Source organism: Stegostoma tigrinum, chromosome 9 (assembly GCF_030684315.1).
Source record: "Stegostoma tigrinum isolate sSteTig4 chromosome 9, sSteTig4.hap1, whole genome shotgun sequence".
Lineage (NCBI taxonomy): Eukaryota > Metazoa > Chordata > Chondrichthyes > Orectolobiformes > Stegostomatidae > Stegostoma > Stegostoma tigrinum.
The window spans coordinates 83018059-83033930 of NC_081362.1; the positions used below are offsets into that span (position 1 = coordinate 83018059).

The 15872-nt window shown below is 43.5% G+C and overlaps 1 protein-coding gene across 2 annotated transcripts in view; it reads left to right on the forward strand.

Moving 5' to 3' along the window:
• Window positions 1-15872, forward strand: part of crim1 (cysteine rich transmembrane BMP regulator 1 (chordin-like)) — a 203761-nt gene that overhangs the window by 138905 nt on the left and 48984 nt on the right. For both annotated transcript variants that reach the window (XM_048535898.2, XM_048535897.2), the window contains exon 7: window positions 4241-4438. In XM_048535898.2, coding sequence (XP_048391855.1) covers window positions 4241-4438 — 198 coding nt within the window. The remainder of the gene's footprint in view (window positions 1-4240; window positions 4439-15872) is intronic.

Below are 15872 nucleotides of genomic sequence, written 5' to 3' on the forward strand. Positions count from 1 at the left end.
TGCTGTGAAGGTACCCTCTGCTCTAATAACCTGCTGCAGCTATCCAGCAGAGCAAAGTCTCCTGAATAAAATACTTCAGAGAACAGTGGTAAAACTACACACCAACATCTGACACTGCCTCTGAGAAAGATCAAGGGCATTAAATGCTATGTATTGATTCAGATCTGGCACAGGCGTGTGCTCTGAGTGCCTGGTAACTAATGATATTAACTCATCTTTCAGCCATTAGCAGGTTTGTACTCAGGCACAAGAGATTGTTAAACTGGCCCATTAGGCTGCATTGGAGCAGACCTATTACATGGCAGTTACAACATTTTGCTCTCTGCTCTAGTGCACTTCATTTATTTGAAGGGAAGCTGAGGTTTCCAGCCTGCTTCTGTTTAATGCTGTGAGCCATGATATCAATACTTAATTCCCAGCTCGTTAGAATTAGAATTAGGTTTAGTGTCACATGTACTCAAGTACAAAGGTACATGACTACAGCAAAAAGTGTACAAAGTCACCGTTTCTTGGGTACAAAGGTACATACGTACAAAGTCTGAGGTATAAATTAGAAAAATGAAGAAATAAAGGTAAAAGTTCAGCATTACAGTATTTTTAAAGCAGGGAGCCCAAACTGGGCTTCACCTCAGGGCTGGACGTCTGCACTGGCTTTCCACGCCACCTCATTTCACCTTCCAAGGGAAGGTTTCTGTTTACAGAAAACAGGCGTTTACTGCTTTTGAAAGGTTGAGGGTTTTTGCAGACTCGGGTCAGATTCACCCCACCACAGATATCACACAGAAACCTTGTTGCTGGGGAGGGAAGACTTGGTGTATTGTACCTATGTAGGGCTCCTCATACCCAGTGAACCTGGAGGCATCCGTTCAATGTGAAATTGCTCCTTTGACCAGACCCACATTGTCAGGGAATGATGGTGCATTTTTAGTTGCTGTCAGATTCAACAGTGTGTCCAACTGGTCTTTCTTTTCTTTAATATCTTCTTTGGCAGAACATTTATGTTTTACGACAAATTTGCACATTGGCTGCAGACGCTCTTTCCTTTGCAGTAGTCTCCAAGGTCCCCCCATGTTTGTTGAGTCAGTGGTGCATGGTGCAGGCTTCTTGGGTCAGCAGTCCAAATTTGCTCTTGTAGAATTTTCTCAAGTGCTCCTTTTGTAGCAGATTGATGACAGTCAGGATCCTGCACTGGACTTCTGCACAACATGAATTTTTGGAGGCAGCTGCTCCAGGTACCTTAGCCATACGGAGCTGGGAGAGTTCAACCTTGAGGTCATCCAACTGTTTCTGGAACTCCTCCTTTTACTTGCCTTGTCAATTTGTCAATTTATGGCCAAGGTGTTGCCTTAAGTTGACTGCATAGCTACGCGGGGAACACTAAAGGGTTAAAACACTCTGATTTCTCATGTCAGCTCACCCAGCAAGCATAACTGGCAGCTTTTAGAGCTGAAAGCAGAGGTCTGCCGACAGTCTGTCCTCCGGCTTTGCCCTCAGTGGTAAGACACCCAGCTTCAAACCTCTGGCTTGCCTGCAAAGATGGAATGATATACAGAATTCAGAACTGGCGGCTGGACTTTGCAAAAGCATTGCCTGCATTAAAAGAGGTGATGGGATAACAAGGTGTAGAACTGGATGAACACAGCAGGCCAAGCAGCATCAGAGGAGCAGGAAGGCTGACATTTCGGGCCTAGATTCTGAAGAAGGGTCCAGACCCGAAACGTCAGCCTTCCTGCTCCTCTGATGATGCTTGGCCGGCTGTGTTCATCCAGCTCTACCCCCTGTTATCTCAGATTCTCCAGCTCCTGCAATTCCTACTGTCTCTTAAAAGAGATAATGCCTGGCACCCTGAAGCTCGCCTTTCAAGAGCTGAATGGCAATCTTGTATCAAAATAATTTCTTGAGGACGAAAGGAACAAAACCAGAGGCTCCCCGTTTTCAGCATATATACTGCCTTTTCCTCGCTACTAGGAAATAGTTCTGAAGAAGGGTCACTGGGCCTGAAAGGTTAGCTGTGGTTTCTGTCCATAGATGCTACCAAATGTACCGAGTTTCTGCAGAAATTTCCTGCTCCCTCTACCCTTTTCTCAATGATATCAAAATATAGCCTTTATCAAGGTGGTGGCATGCAAGACCCACTGCTGCATTTGTTCAGGACTGTGTGCTTCTCATCACTGCTTCTCTCCTAATGGAAATGCCCATTCCTAGCCTCAGAAATGTCCCAGACTATGAGATACGCGCCCTTGCTGGCATGCCAAGTGTTCACACCACATTGAGACAGATGTGACTGAGTTGGGCTGGTCGTGTAGTCAGGAATGCCTTTTACCAGTTGTTCCTCCATAATCCAGCAGCCTCAGGACAGGGCAGGGCTTTTACAGGTCAGACAGTCTGCTGGATCTCACGAGAGGTCGTCAGAGGTCTGAATGAGAGTGCTTATGCTATCCCTTTCACCACTTCCACCCCTGTTTAGAGTTGTTAAATCCTTGACCTGCTGCAATTCACACTACCTTTACAGCAGTTAAATGCTGGAAATCTTCCTTGCTGCAGTGTAAAATACTGGAAACACTAACGGTCCTTCGAAAAACCACACGGACTGAGGTGCCAGCCTGCAGATCACTGGATTAGGGAGACACAACCTATCTCAGCTTATCAAAACTAATCTTCAACAGAGAGCTCAAGCTCAGCTGCACTCTCACAGCAGCCAAAGGACCTGCTACAAGGACACCCCGAAAACATCACTTTAGCTCCTGGGAGCAGCCACCCTCTGGAAGCTTACCACAAACCTCAGACAATGAGCACTGTCATCTACATCACAAGGGCCGAGCCACTAAATCAAGCACACAAGTAACTCCATTGTGCAATATTTCCCTGACCAGCAATTCAATTTCTCTTACTTTACAATCTATTCCCCAGAAAGAGCCCTTCGCTAATGTGGTGACATACCCGTCTCTAAACAGAGCTGCACTATAAATAAAAAACTTCATGGCCCATTCTCTGTGGATACAGTGCTGTTATATATATGTCATGACCAAAGTTGGAGGGCTTCACTGATTTCTTCCTCATCCCACACCTCCACTGGTCATAACAAACTTGAAGTTTAACTCAAGTGGGGATGTGGTTCAATATCCAAGTTTATTATGAGAAGCAATTCCGCTTGGTTTCTTTGCTCACAAAGGATAATGAGGTTATGACAAAAAAAACTTAAACTAACACACAAAGACTATTGACAAAGCTAGATTCATGCTGTACAAAGTTCGATCTAACTTATCTTCTGACATCCCAAAATTAACATCAGGCAATAATATCAGTTAACATATTATCACATATTGCTTGTGGGTTTCCTTCACCTTTGAACTCTTAGTAGTACATAACTTCTTTCAAATCGCCACAGCCCCAAGGACCACTCCTGAATCCTAATTCCAACATTAAACTGTACCTACTGACTCTCAAAACCTCCTGCTGAATTCTGTGTTTACAGAGCTGTCCGCTTGCTCTTGACTTCACGCTGAGCCACAACTAAATTGTTAATTATGCATCTCTTGACCCCCAGAGCTAGTTCTTAATTTCTGACTGCATAAGCCAGTGGGGCTCAGACGTACAGCACAGATTTAAAAAGTTACTTTTTGTATGGAGCCTGCCTTTCTCTCTCTCTCTCTCTCTCTCTCTCTCTCTCTGTCTATCTTCTAACTCCAAATAACTGTGACCACCCCCCCCCGGAACTGTTTTGAGTGATCTCTTGAAAAGCTTGTTGCACAGGCTACACCACTACTTGCGGGGCAGAGTTAAATTTAATAATCCAACCGTCAAATGCAGCAACCCCTTGGAATTGTCTGTCCCCTGAATGTTACAGTATTTACTGAGTCTGACACTTACAGCGTGTATTACATACAATAGAAAGGCATTCATCTCACATGATACTGACATGTCAATGGCTACAGGCAGTGCTGTGCCATAAACAAGTTGATTTACCATAGGAGATACTATAACTGGAATGATTAATACTGTATTCAGCTCACATGTGTTTATGGACATGTGTATCTCATGAATAGGTTTGTGTGTTTTTTGTGACAGTCCTGCTGTGTGTTCGCTTCACCAGTGGCTCGTGTTGATCTCTCCTGTGTCACTTTCCCTGTCCTCTGTGCCCATAACTCCCTTTTGTTTGTGTCTGCTTATCTCTGTGATCTCTCTGAAGACATGCGCCATGACCCTAACCCATTGTGCATGTTGTGTTTTCCACTGACAGATCCAATATACCCCATCCACAACCCGGCTGGGTGTTATGCCAACGGGCAGATCCGTGCCCACGGCGACAGGTGGCGTGAAGACGATTGCACCTTCTGCCAGTGTATTAACGGAGAGCCCCACTGTGTGGCCACAGCCTGTGGTCAGAGCTGCTTGAACCCAGTGAAGATTCCAGGAGAGTGCTGCCCTGTGTGTGAAGGTAAGGAAGCTTTTCAAATCGAGAATATAAATGTATTCATTCATGACAAGCATCAAAACAAGCTTACGTAAAAAATACATTGTAGTCACTCATGTTCAGTGGCAGCAGTTTAATGAAGGACACAGATGGATAATATGCTAATTGATAGAATTATGTAGAATTAATATTCTACTCCTCCAGTGGAGTTAATGATAATTACTCCAGGAAACCAAACTGCTTTTCATCAGCTACTTACGCTTTGAGTCAGACTTCACAGCCTTCTATTATGATGATGAGCTACCAGCGCCAGTGTGTGCTGCCAATGGGCGCTATCAATAGAAGAGCACAGTCTGTACCACCAGCAGGTTCCAGGCCCTCTTGTTGCCTTGCTGTGTGGTACAGCTGAGAGAGAGAGAGACAAAGACAGAGATCCTCACCATGCCTGCACGAACTCTCATTTCATAACAAGGGGCTGTGAAGTTAGAAGACGTGTCATTCTCAGCCCCTGTCTGTATTTAGGAGGGTTGCCTCATCTCGTAAAATGCCACACATACATTCATGCACATATCTCTCTCTGTCCTTACTGCTGAAGCCTGACACAGGGCTGGTTCAATCAATGCAGGCCATTCCCTCATTTCAGACGGCAAATCGGGAATCTGAGGAATGCAAGTGGTAAATGAAAAGTTATTTTTGGAATGGTGTGTATGTTTTCTCTGGGATCTTACAACAACATTTGCAGAACATTTTCAAATTCACGCCTGGCAGGTGCTGCTTTGAGGCAGCAGGTTATGAAGGAACCTAACATACAGAGCTTGACTTGTTCTCCCTGATATCTGCTGCAGTGTAGATTTCCCCTCTGATGTCTAACGTAAAGTATGCTCCTGTATATCATATATTAATTTCATTACAGTTTCTTGCTGGCAGGCACCTGGAGACTAAAGAATGTAAATTAAACATAGGGCTAAAACTACCTACCACTCTTCCTGACTGTGTGTACACTAAATGCTGCAGGTGCTGAGAAAGGTTTGCAGGAAGAGTTCCATCAAGCCCATTTGATCTCAGTGGAGTCCTTTTGATCTCATCCTGCCAGGATACCAACCCAAACGTCATTCCTATTACAGCATCCAGCTGTTTCTGAAAAAGCTACAGTGCTTCAAGCTTCAACCTCATGGCAACGAACCCCAATCACTGCTCACCTCCAAGATAATAAATGCTTCCTGGCTTTTGCCCTAAACTTGCCATCCACAGCCCTGACCCTGTGCCCTCCTCTACATTGCAGCGTGCACGCATATTTGTCCAGTTTTCTCTATCTCATCCTGAGCCAAGTCCTGCCCTGGATTCTTAATGTTGTGAGGGTGCTGTCAAAAGTCTTTTGGATCAGACATTGAACCAAGGGCTCATTCTCCCTCGCAGATAGATGCTAAAGATCCCACGGCACTACCTGTGAAAAAATTGGCTGGTCTCCCTGGTGTACTGGCCAACACGAGCAACATCACAAAAACAGGTTCATCAGTTAGGAGCTAGGATAGTGTGTCAAAGAACCAAGGTAGAGCCTCCTAACCAACCTGCGTCTGCATCCATACTGTCACTCAGTACAGTGCAGCTGGTGGGTCTTGTTTTAAGGGTCAAACCCATTAAAATCACAATCAGGAGATAAGTTGGATGACATGACATTTTGTGACCCTTTTTTCCATTGGAAAAATACTGCCTTTCATCTGAACAATGCACCAGCTTCTCAATGTAAGACAAGTAGAACATTCTGGAGAAATTGAGCAGGTGGAGAAAGTAACAGAATTTTAACATTTTGAGCCCCTTTCGGCTGTTAATGTAAAGGTCCAATAATCTTGAAAGGATTAAACAGGTGGTCCCAAGCAGAAAATGAGGTGCTTGTACTGAGCCTCACAGGAGCACTGAAGTAAGCCTGAGACAGAGCAAAGTTATAAAAACAAAGTACAACACCGAGCCACATAAGGAGATGTTAGGTCAGGTAACCAAAGGTTTTGTCAAAAAGGTAACTTATAACGCCTGTAGGAAAGTAAGGTGCAGAGATATACAGAAGGTATTCCAGAGCTAGGGCCGAGATCACTGAAGCCACAGCAATCATTTACGCAGCAAAAGTGACAGAATGGAAAAGACGGCTTCAGGATTTTGAGTTAATATTTGCATTAGCAGAAGGATTCCTTCTCAAATTTTCATATTCATGCTTATTAACAGATATTGTTAAAAATTTAGACAAAAGCTTTGCTGTCCACTGCAGAAGGTAACTGGGTCAAGGAGCTCATAGATAACAAGGTGTAGAGCTGGATGAATACAGCAGGCCAAGCAGCATCAGAGGAGCTCTCCTGCTCCTAAGATGCTGCTTGGCCTGCTGTTTTCAATCAGCTCTACACCTTGTTATCTGGGATTCTCCAGCATCTGCAGTTCCTATTATCTCTGATACAAGGAGCTCCTACTTTTCTAGCTGACATCCTGAATATTTTCCTCGATACTGTTCTTGTCTTGTTAATTTCTGTCAAGGCTATTTAAATATCTCAGCTGAAACACTAACCATTAATAGCTTAGTCAAGGACTTGCCGAAAGAGATTACTGTTCCTGGTGGGTAGGTCAGGACATCAGATTTCTGTCGATCAAAGTGAAACTGCAGCAGTTTAAAAGTTTCTTTTTAATGATGAGATGTCCATGGAAGACTCAGGATCGGGGAGAGCGAGTTGTCGGCAACACAAGGTTAAATGAGCAAGCTTGGAGGATGGAGTGTTGCTTAATTCCCTTGGGAATTGGGCATGTGTACGTTTATTAGAATGATACCAGGAATGAGGAATTTTAGAAACAAGGAAAGATTAGAGAAAATGAGCTTATTCTCCTTGAAACACAGAAGATTGAGAGGTGATGTTATTAAGGTGTTCAAAATTATGAATCATTTTAATGGGGTAAACAAGGGTATTTTGTTTTTGCTAGCTCGTTTGTCAGTAACTAGGGCGCACAATTTCAATATTGTTAGCAAGAGATCTAGGAGTGAGATAAAGAGAAACTTCTTTACTCAGAGAGTTGTTAGGATTTGGAATGTGCTGCCTGGGAGGTGAAGGCAGATTCCATTGGAGGTTTCAAAAGAAAGCTGGTTATATATTTAAAAGTGATTAATTTTAGAGAGCTGTGTAGATAGGGCTGGAGAATGGGTAGCTAGGTAGCTCATTTGGGAGCTAGGACAGACATGATTGGCTAAATGGCCTCCTTCCATACTGTAAAATTCTATGACTCTATGCAATATAACCTCTGGTGAAGCGGGGAGGTGTGTTGGAGTTGCAACCATGAAAGGGTACATTGTGTAGAAGTACTCAGCATGGTGGAAATGATCATCCTCTCAGCCAAGCCTCCCGGTTTCTCAATGGCAGAATGATATCAGTGTTGGCATTCCAAGGGCACTGTGCCACTGAGCAATCAGACACAACAAATGTCTCCAGTTCCTTAGACATCGCTGTTGGAATCTTGTATCCTGACACCCAGTCTCTCTCCCACATTCTCTTCCCCGATAGGCAGAGGTTTTAAAATTGGATGGATATCGGGGTCTCTCTTTCCTGTCACTTTCACACCTCCTGTGCTATTTTGTTAGCAGTGGGGTACGTTACGTATTTCGAAGTGGTCAATCAATTAGCTACATTAGGGCTTTTTACTGTCACCTCTCCCCCGACCCCCCAATCCCACCCCGCTGCCTCTTCACTGACACCTGACTGACTGGGTCACCCATCATTTTACTAGATGTGCTCCATCGTCACTGCCCTGGAACCTGCTGCTAAGACTGAGGAATTAGTGGTTCTCTAACTGTTTTAAGTGAGGCTCCACTTCTTGCAGAGGGCCCATGGGTCTCCTTTCTGACTTTACAACCATTGTGGGTGAGACCAGCCATTCTGCATGGAACTCCAGCCAATGAGTCACCAGTTAACACAAGCCAGATAATTGATTACTCTTGGCTCAGTTGCACTTCTCCAGTGCCTAGATGGACCAAAAGAGATCAGTGAACAAGAGACTGAAGAAACTATAATTCAGAAAGTGCTCAGGATGTAGAACTGGGGGAGTTTATAGAAATGAGGAGTGTGAGGTCTTGGAGAGGTGTAAATATGAGGCTGAGTATATCTTTGTATATCTGGAGACCACAAAGATGGCGAGGACAAATTAACTGGATCTTAAACTTTTTCTTCTAGAAGTTCCTATGAGAACCTGTGTTTGAGATGTAACTCACTATGAATGAACTTGATGGAGGGTTATACACAATGAGAATTATTTTGTTATGATGAAGAGTAGAACTCCAACCAGGAGAGTGTTGATATAGTATGATCAGGAAATGATAATGACATAAATGCAGCATCAGATATTGCTGCAAAAATATAATACAGGTTCAGTATCAGCTCAAAGAAACCACACTAAATAGGCACAAAGCCAGCCCTTGGAATTTCTGTATTTTGTTTTTGCTTTTACTTCCACAAGGCCAATGCATAATACAGAACTACGAATACTGAGGGACAGTCCAAGGTGAGATTGTTGCCATAGCGACAGCAAGCAGACAAATGGGGACCAAAAAAACTTCTAAATTGCTTTTACCTCACAGGCGATGGTTCCAGGCCAGATATAACCTCCCTTCCCTATGCAGAATAAATTCCATATTTCTCAAATTTGTGATAAGAATGCATTGTTCATTGTGCTAGACTGTGCTCGCTGTATAAATTACACACACATACACATTGCTGAAGAATTCCCACATATCGCAAAAGACAAATTCATTCTCCAAAATAATTCACTCTGTCTACTCCCCATGAAATTCTTTCAACACAAACGTGTGCACAAACATGCAAACACAAGTATACATGCACGCAGGTGGACATACAGGCAGACACACATATACACACATGTATGTATGCACACACATGCACAGGATTCCCCTGCTTCTCAAATACAGAGCAATATACTCAACCTTACAAGGCAACTGACATTAACACCATTACAGTCAGCTATTGAGAAATCTGCATAGCTCACATTCCAGAGGCCCTGGCATCAATGCATACCTGAACTCCTGCAATGTAGGAGAACCCTTGAGAGAGAGGAGAAGGCAAGTTTAGAGGTGTTGGGGTATGGGAGAAGGGTGTTGAGTGCAAGGAATGATGGTGGGTGAAGTAAACAGGATCGCACTGACATATTCCGCCTGCCCCCATTCCTGGTCTCCAACAATCAATGGGATGTGTTTCTGCACTCCAACCCACACAGATATCTGTTGCTGTTTTCCCCACCCATTATTCCCTGGTGCTTTGGTTTCACACATGACCACAGTACTGCAGTCAAAGAAGATTAGATTGTGTGGCCTGTTTGTCTTCCTCTAAGCTTACCTACTGTTTGTCTGTTCCAGTGACGTGGAAGCCTGGCAATAATTCTGCCTTTATTTGTTCAGTCTTGTCTGGTGAAGTGAAAAAGGCGGATACTTTTCTTTCCCTGCATTTTTTGGGAAATTATTACCTTTGTCCACTGCTCTTAGCTCATTTAATCACAGGCATGCATATCGAAAAAGCATGCATATCGAAAAAAATGAACAATGTTTGAATCTGCACCTTGACACAAAGAAAAGCCACTGAAGCCTATCCACAGCTTGCAGGCAGGTCTTGTATTTTCTGGGATAAGCACCCTTTCAGTTTCTCACAGCAGTGCCAACCATGGCTTCTGAATGAGACGTTTGTGGCATCACATTCACTTAAGAGACTTGAGATCATAGTCCGGGCTGACAATTCAGTGCAATACTGAGGGAGTGCTGCACTATCAGAGGTGGCTTCTTTGGGCCTGAAAGGTAAGAGATTATGAGCCTCTATATAAAATGGAAAAGCAGGGGAATTCTCTAGTACTTAGCTGATTAATATAACACAAATAATTTCTGTTTATTCTGTCACTTTTTGTTTGTGGGAGGTTACGTTGTGCAAATTAGTTGCTGCATTTCCTAACTTACAACTGTGACTTCCCTCCAGAAATGCTTCTTTAGACGTTACAAAGTGCTTTAGGATGTCCTGAGATTGTCAAGAAATTATATAACTGCAAAAGACTCTGCCTTTGCATTTCCAACGTCTTGTGTCGCTACGCAGCATGGCTGGGTTCATCTTCTTAAGACTGGGCTCCCACTCATAATTGATGCTTGAGCCTTGTCTACTTAATGCTCGGAATCATTTTCCCCCATAATCAGGAAGCATCAAAACAAGACACGATGCCCTCTCTTTTTATAGAATCATGTCACTTGAAAATAAAACTGAAAGTATTGAGAAGAGGTGCAAGGTGGCAGAATAATTACATTCACCAGCAACAGTATGAGATTTTAGCCACAGTTCTACACACCATGCTGTCCTCATCTTACTTATTGATTGGTTATCTAACAATACAGCCTTTCAACAAGGCTATTTTGTGACTTTCTGAATGAATCATCCAGTTAGTTCCATTTGCCAGCTTTTGCCTCAGAGTTGGGCATTTTTTTCCACTTACAAATATTTATCTTATTCCTTTCTGAATTTCACTATTTAACCTGCATCCACTGGACTTTCAGGAAGTGTATCCTAGATCATAACAACTCACTATATCAGTTTCTTTACATTCTCACCTCAATTCATGTTTTTTTGGCATTTAGCTGAAATCTGTATGCTTGACCTACCACTTGTCTGTCATGAAAATCAACTTCCACTTATTTAATGAATCAGAGCCTTTAATGGCTACAAATACTGGTGCCACACCTGGAATATTGCATGCACTTTTGGTCTCCTAATCTGAGGAAGGATGTTCTTGCTTTGGAGGGAGCACAGCGAAGGTTTACCAAATTGGCCCTAGGAAGGCAGGGCTGACCTGAGGAGAGTTTGGGTCAGTTAGGATTGTATTCGCTAGAACTTAGAAGAATGTAAGCGAGTACTCACAGACACCTATAAAACGCCAACAGGACTAGGCAGGTTAGATGGAGAAAGGATGTGCCCGATAGTAGGGGAGTCCAAAACCAGGGTCAGCGTTTAAGGATACTGGGTAAGACATTTTAGGATTGAGACGTGGAGAAATTTCTTTACCCAGACGGTGGAATTTACTATCACAGAAAGTGGTTGAGGCCGAAACATTACGTGTTTCCAAGAAGAAGGTAGGCAAAGCCCTTTGGCTAAAGGGATCAAGAAGTTGGACCAAAGGGTCGTTTCCATGCTGGCCTGTCTCCCATTTGAATAAAAAAAAATCATTGGGGGCTGCGGGATTTGGGAATTGAGCTCATGGGTGATCATATTGTATGGTGCAGCAAACTCGAGGGGTCGAATGGCCTAGTCCTGATCCTATCGTCCATGTTTCTGTCTAACACCTCTCACAGATTTCCAGTTAACCTTCTTTACTTCCAGGAGAACTGCTGCAGCTTCTGTAGTCTCTCCCTGGAGTTGAAATACATAAGACCACGAGAAATAGGAGCAGTCTGCTGCACCATTCAGTGAGATCATGGCTGATCTGATAAACCTCAACTTCACCTTCCTGCCTTTTCCCCATAACCCGCAATCCCCCTACTGATTAAATATCTGTCTATCTCAGCATTGAATGTACTTAATAGTCCAGCCTTGACAAGCCTCTGCAGTAAAGAGTTTCACAGATTCATTACACTCTGAGAGAAGACATTTGCGATTCCTTATTCTGAGATTTGCCCTCTGGCCCTAGACTATCTCTCAAGGGGAAGGAACAGTTCCATGTCAAACTTATAAAGCTCCTGAAAAATCTTATACGCTTCAATGAGATCATCTTTCATCCTTGTAGAATCTGTGAGTAGTACAGGCCCAAGTTACTCATAAGAAAATCCTTCCATACCCAGGATGAATTGAGCAAACCTTCTCTGGACTGCCTCCAATGCCAATACCCTCCCCTTGGAGGAGAAACCCAAAATCGGTCATATTATTCTCAGTGGGCGGCACGGTCGCTCAGTTGTTAGCACTGCAGCCTCACAGCACCAGGGACCCGGGTTTGATTCCCACCTCGGGCGACTGTCTGTGTGGAGTTTGCACATTCTCCTCGTGTCTGCATGAGTTTACTCTGGGTGCTCCGGTTTCCTCCCACAGTCCAAAGATGTGCAGGCTAGGTGGATCGGCCATGCTAAATTGCCCGTAGTGTTCAGGGATGTTGCGTTATAGGGCGATCGGTCTGGGTGGGATGCTTCAAGGGGCAGTGTGGATTTGTTGGGCCTAAGGGCCTGCTTCCACACTGTAGGGAATCTAATCTATGTGACCAAACTAGTGCCTTAGCAAGATTTCCCTATTTTTATACTCCATTTGTTTTGAGATAAAGGCCAACATTCCAATAGTCTTTGCTATTAACTGCCAACCTGAATGCTAGAATTTTGTGATTTATCTTTCTGTGTTGCAACTTCTACAGTCTTTTCTCACCTTGTAATATTCAGCTCCTGCCTTCTTTCTGGCAAAGTGCAGAACTTCATATTTTTCAACCTTATATTCCCATCTGCCAAGTTTTCTGCCCACTCGCTTAAAGGCATTCATTCTGGCACCATTCGATAAATTCACCACAAATCTTATGAGACCTTACATCTTTCATAAACTAAGATGCCCAGAAATGGACTCAACATTCCACCTAACCCGTGATTTACTAAAATTTAGCAGAACTGCTAAAACAGAAGGAAATTGCTGTCCTGTGGATATTGGCAATCTGAAAGAAAAGGTGAAAGGAGAAAGAAGAAGAATCATGTTGGATTTGCAGTGTTAACTTTGTTTCTCACTCAGCAGTTGCTGCTACAGCTGCTAAGTTTTTCAGCACATTTTTTTTGTTTTTGCAAAATTGCTTTGGTTCTGTAATCTGTAGGCAGAATTTAACTCTGTGCCAGTAAATGGGTTTGGTCAGAGTTAAAATCCCACCCTTTGCCTCTCTTTATGAAGTCAGCGGTTCCATCCAACTTTTGTTTAACCACTGCCTTCCCAGCATGCCCCACCAGCTTCAAAGACTAGTGCCTTCCTGTTTCTGCACTACTGTTAACATTTAATTGATGTAACTTTTCTTTTTTTTCCTTTTTGCAACTCACTGAAGCCAGCTTTCCTCCATTTGAGTATTTTCACATTTGATCTTTGCTCATCTTTTTCTATAATTACTGCAAACCTAATGATATTATGATCACTGCTTCCCGAAAGCCCCCTGTTAAACATCTTTACTCGGCCCACTTCATTCCTCAGAACTGGAACCTGCGCTGCTTCCATCCTCACTGGCCAAGAAACACATTGATCAAGAAAATTCTCTTGTAAATAATTCAGGAATTCTTGCCCATCCTTGTCATTTACAGGCTATCTGTACAGAATAATTGAAGTCTACTTTTATCGTGCAACTCTTAAATTCTTACATCTCTTCGAAATCTTCTTGGAATTTGCTCCTTCCCATTGTTTGACGGTTTGTGCTATACACCCAGCAGCATAATAGCTGCTATATTGTTTCCCAGCTCTAATCAAATGGACTGTCTTTCAACACTTACATGCACCATTGTTTTCTAGTTCTGCAGCAGTATCTTAGATCAATACTGCCATATCACCATGTCTGTCTTTGTTAATGTATTGTAAGGGCTATTGTGTGCCCATTCATTCCCTTGTTTGCACTGCCTGTCTGTATTCTCCATTATAAGCCATGATGCTACTGGTGGTTGCAGCTCACCAGCTTCATTTTTCATAGTTCATGGGTTTATTTAAGCATTTGCTCTCGATATATATCTCAGAATGTGCCTTACTTTGCTGCCTCACAGTTTACCATCCCTGGGAGTGAGGAAGCAAGGCAGGGGAGGTGTACTGGCTACCAAAAAGGGCCCTGCATGGGAGATTGGGGCACGATGTGAAACAGATCACTGAGTGGACAGGCACCACGCATGCACATATGGTTAGGGTTGTTTGGCTTCCAGATTCAGGTACACATCGACGCTGCCCAGGACATCAACTTCCCTTGCCAGTGTGGTAGCAGGTGAGATACCATTTAAAGGTTGTGTATGCCCAGTGCCATTAGCATGGGAATGAATGAAGGTTGTCACTCGTCTGAGTGTATTGTGTGTTAACCCTGGAGGATCACTCAAATAGTTTCTGATGTGAAATATGATGGAAAGGCTCTTGCCCTTTCCCCACACTCTTTCACAGCATTCCTGTCCTCCTCCTTATACAGCCTAGATGAAATGTATGTGAAATAGAAGCTCAGTGGAAGACTAGTTTTGTTGTGGCTGCTGATTGGACCCTCTCCCACTTGTTCCTCTGTTTCTCTTGACTGAGTGTTTCCATAAGTTGTAGTTTCTGATTCATCCATTTTAATCCAGGTTGGAGGGTGTGGTGATTGGAACCAGGTGGATCTTATTGACTATGAGATTGTTGATTGGAGTTGTTAACCTGGGCCAATCAGGAAGCCCTGGCTGACAGATATATACAAGGGGTTCAGTACCTCTCCACTGCAGTGACTGACTCTAAGCTAGTTGTGCACATGTAAATGAAGGGGGGAAAAAAAACCTCAGTGATGGCATACAGGTCTCTGCAGTTATTTTAGAGAGGGAAAACCAATGACTTATATTGTGTGCAGCTGATCAAATGTGATGTTACCAGTGGAAACACACAAGCTGGACACAGATCAGTGGATAGTTTTTTTTAAAAAGTATGAATAAGAGCAGGAGCCAAATTAATACATGAGGAAGTAATCCTTCAAGAATGTTGAACTCAGATTGAGATTTAAACATGAACACATATTGACTATTGTTCTTTTTAACCACTTCATGTTGATATTCAATCTCTCTTTAGCACATGGTTTCTCCTCCCCTCACCCTGCAACCTTCCCCCACAAGGCTCTGTATCTCATGTTACGTCTCATTTTCAAAGTTCACTCATATAAAACATGCCCAGCGTCACCTCTGTCTACAATAGATTGTCTCTGCCAGATGATTAATGGCCGAAATGAGCCGAGCCCTGGCTGAGAACCCGCCACAATTCACAGCTGCTGCGGATACAATGCAGAGGATTATTTGACACTTTAAAGGTCATGCTCTGGCCCAGAGTTATTTGGACAGTTCAGAACAATGGCTTTTGCACATGGGGGTGTGGGTAGAGGGTGGACGCTGGTGGGTCGCAACTGCTACACCATTCTCTAGCCCCAACGCCAATCCCCACTCTCCCCTCGTCGCAAGTATAAGCTTCAAACTCAACACCTGCTTTTAGTTTCCATGACAACTGCGAGCAGCCCAGACTGCCTTTGACCTTGAACTGGAACCGTCCACTGACTGAAAACAATCAAGGCCAAGAGAGACCTTCGCACAATGAGAGGCACCCTTGCCAAGGAATTTCAGATACCTGGGATACTGCAGCCTGATTAGTGTGGTGTGGTAAATACTCCGATATCTGAAGAAATGGAAAGAATGTTACACATGAGAGGCAGGAAGGCTGATGGAATGTTTTCCCAGGATGAAATG